The 19,365-nt window shown below is 38.9% G+C and overlaps 2 protein-coding genes across 3 annotated transcripts in view; one reads left to right on the top strand and one right to left on the bottom strand.

Annotated features, from left to right (window-relative positions):
- The window catches only part of LOC107744273 (T-complex protein 1 subunit eta-like), an 8,273-nt gene extending 3,893 nt beyond the window's left edge, over nt 1-4,380 (top strand). The window contains exons 6-11 of the mRNA XM_016557811.1: nt 1,597-1,761; nt 2,412-2,600; nt 2,845-2,942; nt 3,067-3,199; nt 3,417-3,623; nt 3,725-4,380. Coding sequence (XP_016413297.1) covers nt 1,597-1,761; nt 2,412-2,600; nt 2,845-2,942; nt 3,067-3,199; nt 3,417-3,623; nt 3,725-3,958 — 1,026 coding nt within the window. The 3' untranslated portion in view covers nt 3,959-4,380. The remainder of the gene's footprint in view (nt 1-1,596; nt 1,762-2,411; nt 2,601-2,844; nt 2,943-3,066; nt 3,200-3,416; nt 3,624-3,724) is intronic.
- The window catches only part of LOC107744271 (heat shock 70 kDa protein 12B-like), a 16,942-nt gene continuing 1,653 nt past the window's right edge, over nt 4,077-19,365 (bottom strand). For both annotated transcript variants that reach the window (XM_016557810.1, XM_016557809.1), the window contains 12 exons: nt 18,325-18,396; nt 16,913-17,007; nt 15,007-15,131; nt 14,715-14,901; nt 14,326-14,430; nt 12,769-12,885; nt 11,245-11,422; nt 9,044-9,130; nt 7,911-8,015; nt 6,648-6,906; nt 6,454-6,557; nt 4,077-6,378 (listed from right to left, as the gene is read on the bottom strand). In XM_016557810.1, coding sequence (XP_016413296.1) covers nt 5,711-6,378; nt 6,454-6,557; nt 6,648-6,906; nt 7,911-8,015; nt 9,044-9,130; nt 11,245-11,422; nt 12,769-12,885; nt 14,326-14,430; nt 14,715-14,901; nt 15,007-15,131; nt 16,913-17,007; nt 18,325-18,370 — 2,076 coding nt within the window. In that variant the 5' untranslated portion in view covers nt 18,371-18,396 and the 3' untranslated portion in view covers nt 4,077-5,710. The remainder of the gene's footprint in view (nt 6,379-6,453; nt 6,558-6,647; nt 6,907-7,910; nt 8,016-9,043; nt 9,131-11,244; nt 11,423-12,768; nt 12,886-14,325; nt 14,431-14,714; nt 14,902-15,006; nt 15,132-16,912; nt 17,008-18,324; nt 18,397-19,365) is intronic.

Here is a 19,365-nt window from a genome sequence, read left to right on the forward strand (position 1 = left end):
TTCATATAAACAAACTAAGGCTTTGGCTGTGCTTTTTCCATTTTAAATCAGAGGCAACCACTGCATTTTAATCAAGATGCTAAATACGTTATTTAGATTGCAATTCAAAAACAGAATGGTCTGATTTTAGCTTTGTGAATGAGACGCAAATGTCACTCTCTGACAGCAGGTGGCGCTTATGGAACAGCAGGTATTTATAGGCTGCTGCCCCTTTAAGACCGAATGCACGGATCCAATATAATGATGCACTTGAGATTTCTTTCTCCTCTGTTTACGTTCACTTAAGGCATAACCGACTGTGTTTATGAGAATACTTGCAGAGACAGTTATTTTGAGATAATTTTCTGTGTATGTGTTCATTCAGATGCAAGGATATGCGAAAGAGGAATCAATTCTGTGTACGCGCATTGTCTGAAACGCGGCTCTCTGTGCGCGCTTTGAATGAGTGCGCGCAGCTCCGAATGTGCGTGAATTGTTTAAAACACTTGAATGTTTAAATCAGCAAGACTTAGAAACATGTGCAAATGATCAACTATGATCCGGTTTACCCCTACAAGCTAGTGAACAACGCAAATCAAGGAAGGAATTTTATATAACTGTTCAAGATAGCCCTCGTCGGGCGGTGATACATTTTGGTAGCGATTTTGCGAGCCCTGCTAATGATTTCTTTCTTCTGTTGAACACATAATAAGATTTTTTGAAGAATGTTGATAACCAGACAGCTGCAGCTAGCTGTTTACTTTCATAGTATTGTTTTCATACTATAGAAGTCATTGGCCAGTGGCAACTGTTTGGTTACCAACATTCTTCAAAATATCTTCTTTTGTGTTCAACACAGGAAAAAAAAACTCAAAAAAAAAAAAAAACACAAAAAACTTGAGAGCCCGACTGTAAAACACAATAGCCCCGGGACGTCGAGCTAGCGATTTTGCGAGCCCTGGGTCAGCACGACTTAAAGCTGGAATATACCTCACGTCTTTTAAATTAGATTTTGAAACATTACGTGTCACACATTTGCCTACTTTGTAAATGGAGAAAAACTGGGCAATTTATTTCAAACAACAAACTCACGCTAAATACAGCTTGTTTCTAGGAGATGTATGAAAATTAATTTGTTAAAAACTGGCTCTGACTTAATATCCTCTGACTGGATGGAATCTTAGTCTGAAGCTAGAAAATCTGAATCAGCCCATCATACATGTTTTTCTACGAAATGTCAAATCGTACTACTGAAAATATGCAGACTGGTTCTGACTTTCTCCAGACTGCAAAGCAGGTCAAAAGCCTTTACTCATGTAGCAACTGAGAGTAGTTGTTAGTGTGATGAATGAAAACTGGAAAATTTATTTATTTTCAGACTACGAAACTACATATTTTAGTTGGATATGACAAAAACAGATATGTGCCGCCAGTCTGAACAAAGCCCTTTACATTCAGGATCATTATTGTGGAATAGCTGAACAGTGTGGATCTACCCAGAGTCATATTCACAGATATGCAGAATGGGGGGAAAAAGGTCTGTCTATTGAAATGCAGCAAAAGAATCAGATGTAGATTTTAACCTTGCGGTACTTTGTTTTTGTTTCTGTCTATCAGGACTCTCAGCTTGTAGCTGGTGTGGCATTCAAGAAGACCTTCTCCTATGCTGGCTTTGAGATGCAGCCCAAGCGCTATGTGAACCCAAAAATCGCACTGCTCAACATTGAGCTGGAGTTGAAGGCAGAGAAGGACAATGCAGAAGTCCGTGTCAACTCTGTGGAGGTCAGTACTGCTCTTAACCGTCACAGGTTGTCTCTTTGATTGTTGAGGCCTAATGATAAAAGGACTGGGCCATAAGCGAGTCAGAAAACTGACCAAAAAAATGATGGTGTAGTTGTCATTTTAAATTGGGCATTATTTTGGCTGCACGATAAATCGCATGCAATATTTAACGCTCATCTTGTCAGAAAGCCGGTTCTGTAATCAGCGGTAAATCTCCATCACGTGCGTGCTTTCACATTGAGCAGCATTAACTACACAGAGCCGTTGTTCACTGACGAGCAGCGCAAAAAATCGCGCAAATATGAACGTGGTTTTGCGCAGCTCGTCAGTGAACAACGGCTCTGTGTAGTTAATGCTGCTCAATGTGAAAGCACGCACGTGATGGAGATTTACCGCTGATTACAGAACCGGCTTTTCAGACAAGATGCGCGTTAAATATCGCATGCGATTTATCGTGCAGCCCTAGCAGAAATGAAGGCCCGTTAGTATTATCTGCTTTCTGTAGCTTCTACAAGGTATTTTATTGCAGTGACACTAACTAATCCCAAAGTCTGCAAATTCATATTATAATCTCATGACTGTAATCCATCATGGCTCATATAAACAAACTCAATAATTTTTCTACATGTTTATGCGGCTGCTGTTTGCAGGACTATCAGGCCATCGTTGATGCTGAATGGAACATCCTATACGATAAGCTGGAGAAGATCTACACATCCGGTGCTAAAGTGGTGCTGTCAAAGCTGCCCATTGGAGATGTGGCCACACAATACTTTGCAGACAGAGATCTGTTCTGTGCAGGCCGTGTTGTGGAGGAAGATCTTAAGAGAACTATGATGGTATGGTGGTATCCTGTGTATATCCTGTCAGTTTGCTTTGGCTATGTATCAGTACTTTGATGATTCAATTCCAGTCTGTTTTTATATTGGAGTATAGTCCAGTTTTCTTTTAGTGTTGAAAGCTGTCGTGAGTAAATTAATGCCAGATATCTCTTCCCTTATGCACATGTAATAATGTTTTGGTCGTGGTAATGATGTGTTGTTGACCATATAGCAGTTAAAGCAGTTGTGATGTCTCCTCCAGGCCTGTGGTGGCTCTATTCAGACCAGTGTCGGTGCCCTGACTGATGATGTGCTTGGACAGTGTGAGCTCTTTGAAGAAGTGCAGGTTGGAGGAGAGAGGTATGTTTTTTTTTTTCTTATGTAAATACAGAATGTAATTGTCCATGAAACTGGAAATTTTAATAAGTGATTTCATGTAAACATTTTCCATACATGCGAAGTAACTGTGTGTATTGCATTGCAGATACAACTTCTTCAAAGGCTGCCCAAAGGCCAAGACCTGCACCATCATCCTGAGGGGTGGTGCGGAGCAGTTCATGGAGGAAACAGACCGCTCACTGCACGATGCCATCATGATTGTGCGCAGAGCAATCAAGGTGGGGAAAGCTTCATCTCTTGCTACAAATGATTACAACAGCAGATTTATGTTATCCTTGAGTTCCTTCGTCAGTATTTCTGAGGTACAGTGAGCCGAATGACATAGGAAAGTAGTACTATAGTCCTAATTTCAGAATGTTTTAAGAACTGTCAGCAGGGGGAGACGAATTTACAAACATAGATGTTACTGAACATTCTCATATTTCCCCATGACAGAATGACTCTATTGTTGCTGGAGGTGGCGCTATAGAGATGGAGTTGTCGAAGTATCTGAGGGATTACTCTAGAACAATTCCAGGGAAGCAGCAGCTGCTGATCGGAGCCTATGCCAAAGCCCTGGAGATTATTCCCAGACAGCTGTGTGACAATGCAGGCTTTGATGCTACCAATATCCTAAACAAACTGAGGGCCAAGCATGCACAGGTACATACACAAGTCAAGGCTATTTTTAATTTTTATTAAATCATCTCAATTAAATGTCAGTGTTATAATTAATCCATTTGCATAATCTCCATTTTCCTTAGGGTGGTATATGGTATGGAGTGGACGTGAATAATGAAGATATATCAGATAACTTCCAGGGATGTGTATGGGAGCCCTCTGTTGTGCGGATCAATGCCCTGACCGCTGCTTCTGAAGCTGCATGTCTCATCCTCTCAGTGGATGAGACCATCAAGAACCCTCGCTCTACTGCTGACGGCCCAGCGGCACCTGCTGGCAGAGGAAGAGGTCGTGGTAGACCCCCACACGCCCACTAATCTACACCCATCCCCACTAGTGTCTTGGGCAGAGCCTCTGGACTTCGGAAAGTCAAAACAAATGCTGGCCACTTATTGGGCCTTGATTTGTTTTTTTGACCCGTTTGTGTTACTCTCTGGTCCCACTAAATCGAAGCATTTCTTTGTGTTTACAAAGGCTAAAGCAGAATAAAATGTCATTTTTGCTAATTGTTCCAGATTGATGGGGATTGAATCATCTGTTGGATAGTTGGAGATGTGAATGTTGTTTTGTGAAAGTCTGAGAACACACACAAACCATACAGACACTCAAATAAAGAGTGATCAGTTTGTAGATCTGTATAAGCACTGATATGCAGGCACTCTGCTGAGATACGTTCCTGAATTGGTCATTCGGTGGAACGATTTATTGGACCATTAAAATCAGTACTTTTGCTTCTCAACATTTCTGTGTGATTTGATTCTTTTTTGTGATTTAACCTTTCAGTCATGAGTGGTAAGAGACTGTATACATTAGACATTAGAATTTAAATGTTTTACATTATAACATTTAAAGAAAAATATATTTTATTTTGAGGCATTGTGATTTAGTATACAAGCAGTTTCATAGTATGTATTAAACTAAAATCTGACTTTTAGGACTATATGCCAACAGTGTGATGTGATTTAACCCCTGTCTTGATTCCCTTATGTCAGATTAATGTCCAGCATATTTAATAGTAATATTACCAACATCCTTGAAGCAGGTTTCTTATAAAAATAACAACTGTTTTTTTAGCTCCTGTATAGATAAAAAGCCAACAATATTGCTTATACAAGATAGATGAAAGACTAATAGTTCAAAACATAAATGTTATAATAACTGCAAGTTTATACTTGGTATAATTTAAAGTCTTGAGAGGTAGTGTTTCATAAGCTTTAGCTATTTTAATTGTGCCTACATATAAAAAAGAACAAACCTAAATGCCTCAATCAGATTCTTTGAGGAGCAAATAAGTAAAACTACAATTATAACCAGGCAAAAAAAAAGAAAAAAGTTTGTATGATGTAAATACCTGTTTTGTACCTATGTAGGAAATCAGAAAATTTGAACTTTATTTCTTTATTAACCATTCTCTTAACGTCATTCTGATTGATCACTTCCTCTTTCTACCTCCAGGTGGCGCAACCATAATTTAAAACTAAAGATGTGTCTTGATTTTGTCTTTGAAGTTTTTAATTGATTCATGTATAGTTATAGAGAATGTTTAAAAAAAATAAAACTTAAGTGGCTTTAATTGATAAATCAATTTAAATACTAAGTGTCTGCAAACTTAAAAGGAATATAATATCTACTTACTGCAAATGTGTGGATCACCACAAGAAGTAACTGAACTGAAACTAGTTCCTCTGTGTTAATAAACTAATAGGAAATGCATTTACAGACCTTATGGCAAATATTTAAGATTATTTGATAATGTAAATGAAATTCCCGTCCGAAGATCTGGTTAATTTTTTTGCCTCATTTCTTATAATTTAGGATCTTTCTTATCCAAAGCTTACAGTACACTTAGTACAGGAGACAGTCCTCAGAGCTGGTGCTTTGCACAATAAAAGGGAATCCCAGTAACACTCCAGGTTATCGTTCAGCCTTCCAGCTTTTATATCAGCAATCCTTGGATATCCAGATCTTCAACCTCAAAGCTATTATTTAAGCCATTAATTGATGATTAACTGTTGTTAAATCAACATCACATTCGCATTCCAGTTCTCTCCAGAAACAGCACAATAGGATCAGTTGGACAGGAAGTCAATTGATGCCCACACCAGTCGGCCGGTTGCCACATCAACAGCTGTGACTTTGATCTCAGTGTCTCCAAACTGCATCGTCGTGCGAATCTCCCTGCGTTCAAATGCTGGTCCTTTATCGTTATCACCAGCGCTAGCTGCCACTGCCCCTGACTCAAGCAGGTCTAGAGTGATGGCACCACACTTCCTCACCTCGGGGTCGGTAATATAGGTTATGTCATCAGTGTCGCTGCAGTAGATGTTGATGATGATCTTCCTTTGTCCCATTCTCGCTGGAGTGTAGCTCCGCCTCACCACCTCTCCCAAGGCCACCGATTGATCAACGCTTACAAAGCGGTCCAGGATGTCAGTGCACCATTCTCGGCCATCTTTGATGAGAAGCTTATCACGAGGGTGTCGGCCTTCCACAAAGCGGTTCAAAACCCCAACACTGTAAGTTAATGGGCAACGGCGAACACGGACAACAGTGGGGTCTAGACCAAACAGGACTGCACCCTTCAGGATGGTTAGACCTACGTCATGTGGAATTATAATACGGCAGTTCCTCCCTAGTGCATTCTGTGCCGCACGCTGAAGCATGGGTGACTCTGCAAATCCTCCAACCAAGAAGAGAAAACGCACATCCTTTACTTCCTCCTTCTGCATCAGGTTCTCTGTTAGAGTGAGAGGAATCGATAAGACTTTAGAGAATTTACCACCATGTTTGTTTGAGAGACAATGTGTCTTACCAACATGTTTTATGATGTTGTTGATGGTCGGCTGAAAAAGCTCATTCATGGCTTCCGCAGACAGCCTCAACATCCCTTGAGATGACCACTTTATAAAATTCATACTGACAAAAACATTACACATTGTTAGAGACATACGGTACACTTTCAAAGACATAATTTAGCAAATAAAGCCCTCAGTGAGTCAGACGTACTTGCTCTTGCGCATGGCAGTCTCCACACTCTGCCCCTGGTGTCGCTTGTAGAAGTCAATGAAGGAAAAGGGCAGCGAGATGTTTAGTGAGTTGGCCCGGCCAGGAGCTGCTGTGCGCTTTCGGGCTTCAAATGCAATAGTAAGGTCTACCCAAGCTGCTGGACGTTTAGCTTTAAAACTCTCAATGAAGTCAGCCCCAAAGATCTGACACAACATGGCCTCGAAGGCAAGATCCACACCAACTGCTCCATAAGGACCCCCTGAAATTGAAACATGTATATGTACCATTTATGTTAGGGCTACATGCCACTAGATTTGCATGCTCACCTCAGTTTGCTTCAGGTCCTAAACTAAATCCTTTGGAATAACTGTGACCAATCAGGACAGCCTTCACCCTCTGGAGTGAAATAACAGGGCGTGGCTAAATTCAGCACTGAAGACTGACCAGTTTTGATTCCATTCCATCTCTATGGGAATCATGATTTTGCCTATTAGTATATGCTACTGGATCAACAGGTCTTGAAAAACTATTCTTAACCCTGACACTAACTCTAACCATTAACTATCCCTAAAATCAAACGGAAGTGATAGACTGATAAGAATATTGTTTGAACCACCAGAGCGCAAAGCTTAACGTTTTCCCTAAACAAGAGGCGTCCTATCCTGATCCTGGAGGGCCACTTTTATGTAGAGATTAGCTACAACACACCATCTTGGAAGTTTCTAGTGATCCTGAAAACCTTGATTAGCTGGTCCAGGTGTGTTTAATTAGGGCTGGAGCCAAACTCTGATAGAAGGTGACCCTGCCCTAAACCTGTAGAATCTGATAGGCTGGTGGTGCGTTTGTTGTCCCAAACTTGATGTATACTTGTGGACTTGAGATGGTCATGGTGTGGGCATGTCTGTGAAGTCCACAAGACTGTAGGGACCCCCCACTTGAGATCTTAGGTTTCAGATGGGTGTTTACATGCACCCTTGGTGTGTCTTTTTGCCAATCCCACACAAACACAACATACCAAACATTACCTGGCGGTCTATGTGGCATTATGTCACCAAATTGTGTGCTTGGTGGAGGACAGGATTTGAGAAATATGTCCTACTTAGCAAAATCATGTATTGAATTGATCTTGGTTATTCATAACTGTTTACTTCAGTCGTGCATCATTTCACTCTAGTCCTGAAGATCTGTGAAGTGAAAGTCTTTCTTATTGGCAGGGAGGTAGTTGTATGAGTGTGAAGGAGTAAGATTTGGTTCTCAACTGACCTGAGGCTTTGTAAAGCTCCTTCAGAGTGCCCTGTGGCTGCTCAATCTGATGCACCGTCAGATCCACTGTCCCACCACCACAGTCTGCCACAATGTACCGGTCACCTTTGAGAATACACACAGTTAACCATAGTCAGTCATCTGTTTCCTGCTTAGTAACTGTTACCAGATTTTTTAAAACAACAAGACTTGTTTAAATAACAACCTTGTTCTTCTCTCTCTCTGACCTGCTGCAGTCAGGAAGATCTTCTCCCAAACAGCCTTCAGACATTTATGATACAGTCTGAGATAAGAGTGGCTTAGCTTGGCTCCTGCCAACTGACTTTACTCAACTACACAGGAGTAGAGAGAGGAAAGTGTGTTTCTTGTTTGTTTACAGTGGTGTAATAACTCAGTTTCACGGGAAATGGCCTCCTCTTTGTGTGTCGGTACACATGTGTGCACCATTAAGAACGGCAAGAGACTATGAGAAAGCAAAGGAGATCTGTATTTTCAGTATTGTGAGTTAGATTGTAATAAATTCTCCCTCTCGATCCCTCTCTCTCCAGGAAACATCTGGAGCTAAAGATCTGATTATTTTGACCCTGCACCTTGTCATTGTGCCAGTCATGCAGAGAGCACTGCACGCACACACACTGCAGCCATGCGCTCAGACTGTGCAGCCAGTAATAACATACTGATGATTGTTCCATAATGAGGGTCTCTTACACATATGAAAAGCAATTCGAGTCATATAAACAATATTATATGCACATAAGGAACAAGAAAGTGTGATGGGGGAAATCTTATTTCAAGATAAAATGATTTAATCTAACGTGAAATATAAACAGTACTCTGGAAATTATTATTTTGGAAAGTATTGTTTTGATTTTTTCAGTTTTGTTTGCCTGTTTGAAATCTTGACAATATTACAAATAAAAAAAGATATTCATGTGTCTTTATTAAAGCATCTTCGTGTTTAATTTGTCACAGTATCGGCACTCTATATGGCCTACAGGCATCAAGATGTCTGTTTCAAACATACTATATCTGAGAACAAAATTACTATCCATAGAATTTAGCTGACTATATATACATAATAGAAGTCTATTGTATGTTTGATAGCTAGTTGAGTGTGTGTCTCCATCTCTTACCTGTCTGCATCTCAGACCACAATTCTCCAGTACCACTCTCCACCAGAAAAGTTCGGCTATGCCTGGCTCTGCGGAGCTGCTCGCGGGCTGAAAGACAGATTGGCCTCCTTTATTCTGTGAATCACTCACACATGGGCAGCTTTAATCAAAAACTTACATTAGAGCCAATAAACTCAAAGAGTGAGAGAGAGACCGAAAGAGAAGGGAAGAGATTGCAGTTACCTGGATCAATAATAAAGCAGTCTGCTAAACAGACCCTGATTTAATGAACCTAAAGCCAGGGTGCGAACTACGGGGGAGCTAGGGGGAGCTCGGCTCCCCTTAATAAGACATGGGCTCCCCTGAAAACGGGATTTGTAAAATTTTGGGGGGTCTCACCCCCTTATTAAAAAAAAACAAGTGGGCTCCCCCAAAGTCCACGGTATAGTCCGAACACTGCCTAAAGCCTTTGTTTATAAAACACGATCTTTGAGATGTGAGCAGAATTTACTTTTAGTATTGCTCTTATACCTAATAAAACAGGCTTGTTTCATGGTTGTAGTTTTATAGCGGGTACTTTTAGTGAATAATGACCTGCTAAACTAAGAATGATCTCTGCTTCACTTTTGGGGTTACTAAGGCTATACTGGTTGCTATTTTTCCTGAAGAACTCTTTTTATGGACTGCATTACTTCTAACATTTCCTTTCAGGTACAGTCTGTGAACAATGGAGGACATGCTGCCTTACATTCCCACAGCTTGCACCAAACACACAGAGAACAGAAAACTTAACCACACTTTTGGGACAATCTGGAACCCATTACAATATGAAAAAGCTTTTGAAACAAAACAAAGACATAGAGAAGGAAAAAGTAAAAACAAACCAATTTGAACTTTAATTACTCTAAAACCCATGTGATTTGATACAACAGAGACAGATAAATAACGTGTCCAATGTCTTAATATAGATGAGAGGAAAGACAATAATAGACTCAATTGTGGGCACTTTTGTATCATTATAGTTTTAAGATAAGTAAATACAACTTTTTTTAAGAAAGGAAGTTTCTGTATGTGTCAAGTAAATCAACACGATCAAGACATAAAAAGCAGCAAAGAAAAGGCATGGTAAAAAAAATTCCCAAAAAGTTTTTCACCTTCATATATAAAAAACAAAACAAAAAAAACCTGAAGTCAGTTAAGTGTAAAGAAAAGCAAAGCAAAGCAAAGCAAAGAAAAGAAAAGAAAAGAAAAGAAAAAGAAAAGAAAATGACTCCAAAAAAAATCCCTTCGGAGATAAAGGTGCCAAAGCTGGAGTGTGTGTTTGTGTCCCTTGACTTCCTGTGCCAGTAAATGTTGTCCAATTGTAAAACATGTTTTGAAGACTAAATTTTGGAACATACATATTCTCAAATACTTCAGAATAAGCAAGCAAGCAAAAATGCAAGAAAGAATAAAAGAAACCATGCAGTGAAACTAGTGTAAGCAGTCAAGAGGAGGGTGAGCTCATGGTCTGCAGCACCTTGTTCCTATTATGATGTGAAATGTGTGTGTGTGTGAGTGTAAGTATATTTTGTTTGAGTGTAAAAGCAGGAATGAATGGTCACGTCTACAGTACTTTATTTATGCTTTATATAAATATGAAAAGAGTTTTTGTAAAACAGTACCATTTTATCTTTTGTCAAGCCCTGATACGAAACACAGTGTCAATCCTTCAAAGAGGTAATGAATGGTCACGTCTACAGTACTTTATTTTTGCTTTATATAAATATGAAAAGAGTTTTTGTAAAAGAGTACCATTTTATCTTTTGTCAAGCCCTGATACGAAACACAGTGTCAATCCTTCAAAGAGGTTTTTTTTTTCAGCACTGTGACCTCAGGGGACACTCTAACCTTGAAGAAAATGTCATCTTCTCTCTTTCTGTTTTAACCCAAACCACATGCTCTCATACTCACTAAGACCCACTTGGTTCTGAATCAGTTTGACCCTGATCTAGCCATCCTCCATGCATAAACTCGCACAAACCCACAGAAAACAAAAACAGTACTCTATTTTCAAGGGATGAAAACCGATCCTGTTTCCCCCATGCTTTGAGCATGGTTCCCATTAATGTTTATAGAGAAACATTATACACTCAAAGCAAGAGATCTAGATCAATGTAAGAGCTAGTTATTTTGTATAATGCTAATCATTTGAGAAAAAGAAAGCAAAAATCTTTTCTTACCTTGCCTAAAACTGGAATCGAAAGGGCGGGACCCGTCCACATCTAAACCGTTGATTACTGGTCGTTGACTGAGGTCAATGACCTGGTGTAGACGGAGCTTCCTGCAGTAGATAGATGCAGCTTCTGGTTCGAGAGCAATGAGGAGCTGCTCAGGAGAATCTGGAGTCACCAAACCTGCCTACCATAGGATAAAAAAAACATGAGTCTTAGTAGGGTTTGAATTAATATTGAGTAACTTACACTAATAAATAGTTCAGTATCAAGTGTTTCCAAGGGTCTGTTTTCCTGAATGAATCAGTGTTTTGAATTAATTGGTTGAGTGAGCGATTCAATGACTCACTCATACTGACAGTCACATGTTTATTTTCTGAATAAATCAGTGTTTTGAATTGATTGTATATAAATAATAAAAGCTGATACAAGAACTTTTGGATTCTTTTTACTTGGGACAGTTATTAAACACCATAGCAATACCCTAGAAACCATCCAGAACATTTTAGCAACTCAGAACACCTGTACAGCAACACCCTTGCACCCACCCACTACACCCTAGCATCAACTGGCAATTTTTAGGATCAAGTACTGCTCGCATTTTTTCATAAACAATGAGAACAAAGAGCACAACTGGTAGCAAGGTAACCAAAGTAACAGAAGAAAAGGTGTCCACACACAGTGAAAGTATCGGTTAACTGCCCCAATTGGTCATGGAGTTATAATGGGAGACGGTGGGCTGCCTCGTTCCCCCTCTCCTGCTTGGCTAGGACAGGCGTGGTTTCCTGTGTTTGTGTGCTGGTCTCATGCGTTGTTTAACCTCTGTGACACTGCATAGAGAAAATTAACCTCAATCTGCCTTACCTCTAGTAAGGTAGAGAGAAATAAAGATCTGAGGCTACTAGAACAAATACTGTTCTGACATGAGCATGTTTAGTATGTAGAGCTGTTGGCTGTTTTGGGTATAATGAAGGAAGATCTCAGTGGTCTCAGAGTCTGAGCAGCTGTTAGTGATTGAATCAACAGTATTTTTTTCTTTAATGACAATTCCTGCACTGTTGATTGTTGTATGGCCTGAGATGTACATATTGTGCCAAAAATAATAATCTGTGTGATTGATTTCTTAGGGTTTTGCTCATAGGAAAATTTACAACTCTGCAGTACAGTATATTTCACACAGGCAAACACACACATATATAATGGATATCAGGTTATAGTGCCCTCTTGGCACACTATACCTCTCACGCTCATACAAAAGTCTTTCAACATTCCCATTTACTGTATGTGTGCAGTGACTTTTGCATTCTTTTTCATATACACACATTTCCTGAACTTCACTGGGGGGCAGCAGGACATTGTGTTCAATATGGGAGTATGCTTTTGTGTATGTCTGCATGACAGAAGAAAGCGAGAAAGAGAAAAAAAGAGAAAGAAAAAGAGGAAGGAAAAAAAGGAGAAAGAGCAAGAGAAAGAAAGTGTTTGTATTTGAATGTGTAATTCTTCAGTTTTCTCAGATCAGTTATCCAACATTACCAAATACGCAGCTTCTCGCATGAACTGCTTAGCTGGCTGCCGCCACACCGCAGGAACAGTGATGACCCACCGTACTTCATTACCTTCCAGCACAGAGGAAGACTGGTCCTTCACCTCCTGAAAAACACACACACAAATATTACTACTTTTCCAACTCTTATCTAAACTACATTCCACAGATAACATTTTCATAAGTCTATTAGGTATTGATATCCCTTATTTCCGTTCCGCTCTAAAAAGTATGTCAAACTCATGACCCTCATGCATGACCAGAGGTTCGGGCAAAATCTCCATGTTAATGTTTTCCCACAAGCCTTCAGGGGCTCCAGGAAGAAGGAGGAAGAAGGTTTGGGTCCAGGAAAGTCTGACTACAGATTGGCCCAGAACCTCCACCTCCCCAAACCCCCACTCTTCACCTAGACTGGATGTGTTCTTGTTTGAGTGAAGGAAAAGTGCATCCTGATAGATCTGGAGCAAAGCCACAGCACACTACTGCTCTACATTATACTTGTTGTTCATGTTCAGTCTGGCCCTGGAGGGAAATTTAAGTTGCACAACTAAAATAGGCAACAAATGCCTAAATAAATAAAGGAATAACCAAGACAAACAGACTTTAAAAATGTTTCACAAATGTTCAAATAATTCTTGAGTAAGTACAAGTACAAAGAAATTGTATCTTAAAATACTTTTTATATACATTAGAAATTATGTAATTAATATCAATTTATTCTGCAAACTTTTTGTCCTGTGTAGGGTTGTTGGTATGCTGGAGTCTATACCAGCTTGTTAAGCAAAAGACTATATTTAATATAGTAATATATATATATTTCTGTCAGGACCACTATCGTCAAAGATGATTGACAATTAGCATACAGTTTGGATTGGCGGTATGGTTCTGTTCTGGGCAAGAACTCCCTGCGCATCCATGCAGCCTAGCATGGATGAGAGCAGGGCGAGCAGCAATAACCCCCCAGGGTAAACAGAACATTTATTTTTGAAAGCATCCTCACTTTACAGCATTTTTACACAAGTGCCTAAAACTTTTTACATTATTGTAGCTTTGCAGGTAGGTTTCTTGAAGTGAATGAGTTATAGCAGATTTCTAGTTCCCAGCATGCTATATTAAAGGAGAGTAAATGTTAAAATTGAATGTTATTTCATGTGTTTTTGCTCAATATTATTATAGGGGGAGTTCTGTTAGTGTTTAATGTTCGATTATTTTGGAATTTAAAAGGGTTTCTGGTATGTCTGAGTTTTTGGGGTTACCATTGTGCTGAAGAGTAGAGCCTGTGGTTAGGATGGTGATTGGCCAAACACCATTAAGACTCTAAGTTGTTTTATTTAAAAAGTAATGGCCGTGCACTCTTCAACACAGTGGTAGTCTCTTTGCAAAATACTTCAGTACATGGTGGTGTGCTTGACTTGTGCTATTGTTGACTAGCTAATATTAAATATATATATATAAGGTAAATAATTATCAAATATAAATGAATTGTCTGTATACTGCATGAGTAAATATGTTTAAAAAAAAATTCTGTGTTGTGTGTTTATGTTCACCTTTAAAGCATGTTCTCTGAAGAACCTCAAGGCGTAAGCAAACACCTCAATAGCCCGAACTCTTCTTCCACTAACAGACTCCAGCTCGGTCTCCATAGTGAGATCCTATTGAAAATAAAATAGTCTGCTGCAGAAATGCTTACCGAGATGTGACATAAATAATACACTCCCCTTATCCTCTGCTGCAGACTGACAGTAGATATATGTTTGACAGTGTTGTGATACCTTAACAACCATGCTTGATTCCCCCAAGCTGAGCAATTACTCTACCTGAACAAATATATACAGTGGGTACGGAAAGTATTCAGACCCCCTTAAATTTTTCACTCTTTGTTATATTGCAGCCATTTGCTAAAATCCAGTCAAAATACAATAGATGCTCTGCTTACACTAGTGCTGTGGATTTTCATTTTGAATTTGTCAAAGTAGAGCCAATGCCTGGCTTCCTCAGGGTCAAGGTCATGATAGCTGTCTCGAGCTGCAAAGCCAAAACTGTGGAACCGGAGGTCAGGGGTCAGCAGCAGACAGGTTGGACTCTTCTGATTGGTTACACCAGGGTCACCATCCTCCCACCGTCTGTGAAAAATAAAAAAAAATAAAAATAAGAAATGTAGGGTAAGACAAGGATGGGGGAGTTAGAATAACTTCAGGTTAGACAATGTTTGTGTGCTGATGTCATACCTCATCATGTGAATGGTCTCAGGATCTTCTGTGAAACTGAATGCATAGCCACTGGAGGTGGTGCCAAAATCTATAGCAACAACCACAGAAAATGGACGAGCCACACATGGTCTAACCTCTGTCCGCTGCAGAGGGAAAACAAGGTAGACAGAAAGAAAATAAATCTATTGCCTTATCTCTTTTTCAAAGGGTGGCTTTACAAAAGGTTCTCCCTGGTACGGAGAGTAGCTGACCCCACCTTCTCCCTCTCTTCTCTTGTCTCTAGATCATTTCCCTGACCTGAGTTTTACATTGACCACCTCAGAGTGGAATGTATCATGTATTATTTTCAGGTTATGGTCATATCACAATTTTTTAGTCATGTAAAGCTGATTTGTACATATGTTTTTGTGTATAAAATGCGAGATGCAGGACAGTGTATAAAAAAAAGGCAAAGTATACATTTTTTTAAAGTTGAATTTCTTTTAGCGCTTTTTAAAACACTGCGTCATGCACAAGAAGCTGCATAAGACACAAAGTAAATGTAGCACAGTGGAACGCAGAAAATAAAGGTGACATTTAAAATGCAAGATGCACAGCACTGGAATGGGAAAGAAAAGCAAGGTCAAAAAGCAAGGTCCTTTTTTAAAGGCTGAACACATTTTTAAAAAGCTGAAATTCTTTAACCTCATTTTTTAGAATGCTGTATTGTGTGCAAGACACTTCAAAATACACAAGTGCAAAAGAGAAACGCGTCTGTACAGTGCATATCCAAATAGAAAAACAATGTAAAAGGAGGTAACTGGGATGCAAAATGGCATTCTGTCGTTCACACAAATGTGTTTTTGCATAGAAAAACGCAAGACACAGGCATTGGAATTGGAAAAAAAAAAGTTTTCTTCAACTTGACAGCCATGTTTTTAGAATGGCATGTCATTTGTGAGATGCTAAAAAGACGTGAGACATGAGTGCAGTGTTTAAAGACATCAAAAACAACAAAAGAGCAGCAAAGTGGAATACAAAAACACGTTTCATGTGAAAGACCACTGAGACAGGGCTATTGGTTCAACCAATGGCATGAGTTTGAGTCGGGACTATGTGTTGTCCAACCAATGGCAGACCGGTTGAGTGTTTGAGAAACCTGTTTTTTTGTGACTAGTTGCACAGAAATGACACACTTCACCTTTAAGCAGTGTTGGGAAGGTTACTTTGGAAATGTAATAGGTTACAGATTACTCTATTTGAAATGTAATAAGTAGTGTAACTATTTCAATTGCTTTACTTTAACAGGTTGTAGCCTAAAGCTTTGCAGCGGCAATATGGATTGATGGAATTGGCAGACATGGTGCGCTGCCAATTCAAACGAGAACCAATCAAAAGCATCAGAATAGCATCGCTTCACTAAACAGCCTTTAAATAGCAGGAGGCATCATGCACATCAAAAACAGGCAAAGCAACAAAATCATAGCTTTTTACAGAAAATATTCAGATGTAACCCACTTTGTAATCGTTAACATTTTCATAAGTAACTGTAATTTAATTACACGTTTTTTTTCTCAGTAACTGTAATTGGATTACAGTTACATTTATGTTGTAATTAAATTATGTAACGCCTTTTCATATAACTATGTACTCCCCAACACTGGCTTTAAGTGAGGAGTAAGTTGGCTTTCAAACAAAACATTTTTGTGCTGCCCCAGATTGCAGACTGGAGGATTAGCTAATGATAGTGCTGCTTTAAACCAACTGACTTAGTGTTAAGTAAAGAAGCATAATTGCATATTTCTGGGGGTACCATATCCTCTTTCAACATTACTGTATTTTAAAGCATCTGATTTGGCATTTAATCCAGTTCTGAGGACAATGTTTATCATTTAAAGCACTACAGAGGGTGCATGGTAGAGCACTGTGTCTGTTTGGATCTTACTGGAGAGGGGGAGGGAGTAAGAGGAGTGATACTGCACTCATTTCTGGAAGGAGATGGAGAACCAGATGGAGATGTAGAGGCTAATCTATCTTCACCTGAAGAAGACAAGATGAAAGAGAAGGAATTAGAGACAAAGGAAGAAATCCTAGAAGTCTTTAACTTAGTAAGCTGCTCATGTATTGTACTGGAAAACACAAGTTCAGGACTCTTAATTGTGGATGAGCGATTAAGAGAAATCAAAGATTTCTGGAAAATTCCATATTGGTTGCCTGGGCATTTAAGCCCAACTGGCATGTGTTTACCAGTTTCAGAATTTCCAGCAGATGGTTTTCATTGGAAAAATTAGTAGAAACAGATCTTTTCCTCTCTTTTGTGACATGTACAATAGCTCATCGAAAAGGGACTTGGTTCTATCCATTGAATATTAATTGGATTTTGAGATATGGGCATTGCACTTAACAACAGAGGCAGATCTGAATACCAGCTTGCAGTCAACTGAGGACTTATGTCACTGGAACATCGAGTTATGGCATTTAAAAATGACAAAGTCAAAAAAAAAAAAAAATCAATCAATAACATGCATTTAGAAAATAGATGATGATACAGTGAATTTTCATTTCATGCCATCTTTAAAACATAGAAGTTAAATGAGTATTCAGTGTTCTTCCCAAGAATGTCATGAAAAAACACTTTGATTTTTGGTGTCTCATATCTGTGCCAACACTGACAAGGAAATTCAGATTTAGAAAATAGATGATGATACAGTGAATTTTCATTTCATGCCATCTTTAAAACATAGAAGTTAAAATGAGTATTCAGTGTTCTTCCCAAGAATGTCATGAAAAAACACTTTGATTTTTGGTGTCTCATATCTGTGCCAACACTGACAAGGAAATTCAGGGGCAGAATTCCAAATATTCCATAATTCCCAACGTGGTCAAATTTACGTACATTTTCCAGATCAAAATGCAATTCCATGGCAAATACTTTATCAACTTGTAGTGACCCCTCCATCAAGGTCGCTTTAATGTGCCTGAAAATAAGCACACACTCAAACAAGGGGTGGAATTTACTCAAGGGTATGACAGGAATGTTATCGACGTGTACAGATATTCTCAAGAGTGCAGAGCGTAGATAAGAGAGGGTTACACCCCTGTCCAGTATTGTTGATGGAATAGTCAGAAATTACAGCAAAATTCCTGTGGAAATACATATGGATGACCACAGGTTTCTATTCAGCTGTGCATTTTGTTTTACATGTCTTCTGTATATAAATTCTGGTTATATACTGTAGATGTAAATATAATAACTATTATAATCTACAAGGTTCCTTAGGATATTCTACAGATATGATTTTCTCAAGTCTGAATTACAGTATCAAATCCCAAAGAATAAGTTTAATGAAATGTTACCTGGCACTTGTAGATTGTTGGTATTGAGCTGCAAGACGTCTGCCATTGTAGAGGTCACAGGGCTTCTTCGGCCTAGGAGGGAAAAAATAACAATAACCTGTGAAATAGGGTGTTTTTTTGTTTTGTTTTGTTTTTTTCAAAATTGAAAAAGACATTTTTATTTTTTTTTCTGTTGTCTCAAGAGAAATTTAAGAGAACTTTACATTTTAAAATGTTTTTAAATAAGAAATCAACATGAATACATCTTAGACTGCATTTCTAAGGCTGATGATTCACGGGGCAACTTTGAGCAATGTTGCCATCAACAGGCAACCAGGTGAGACAGAGGGCCCACGACCGATCTAAAGTATCCAGATAGAAATTTGTTACCCATTCTCAATGGGAAAGTGCTCAAGCAACATTGCTCAAAAAAAAGTTGCTAGGCAAAACTGCTCAAAAAGGTGCCCCGTGTATCATCAGCCTAAGAATATACACGTTTTGAAGCAAGTTTAAAGGATTTTGTCATTGACCTTCATACAGAACAGACATATTACACATACAGAATAAATACTCTAACATCGTTGCAAATCTCTATTTTAGGTTTTATTTTATTTCATTGATTTCTTTCTTTGTTTGTTTTTTATTTTATTTTATTTTTTTCCCTCTTCCTCAAACATCATATTAGGTCATCCCAGCTGCAACAACAAAACCATGACATGATGCTTGTGGGTGTATAATGTAATAGTCATGCCGTCTCGCATTGATTTTAAGTTTCCCAAAGCTCTTGTTGGGCTCTGTTTTCCAGATCAAATTATCTAAATCTGGGGAGAGACACAATAAACACTGAAATGTGTTAAATGTTGTTAAACTAGTCTGATATCATACAAGTTTAATTCTGTGTTAAGTTACAAAATATTGGATTTACAGTTATTTATTTTATCCGATGAACACAGAAGGGAAAATGTGGTGCTTTTTGAAATTCATGTCCCCCTACCTCCCAAAGTGTTCCATTCCCCTCTATTTTCCCCACCTCTCTTGCCATAATCTTTTATTTGGACTCTT

This window comes from Sinocyclocheilus rhinocerous, unplaced genomic scaffold (assembly GCF_001515625.1).
Source record: "Sinocyclocheilus rhinocerous isolate Xijiao unplaced genomic scaffold, SAMN03320098_v1.1 scaffold648, whole genome shotgun sequence".
Taxonomy (NCBI): domain Eukaryota; kingdom Metazoa; phylum Chordata; class Actinopteri; order Cypriniformes; family Cyprinidae; genus Sinocyclocheilus; species Sinocyclocheilus rhinocerous.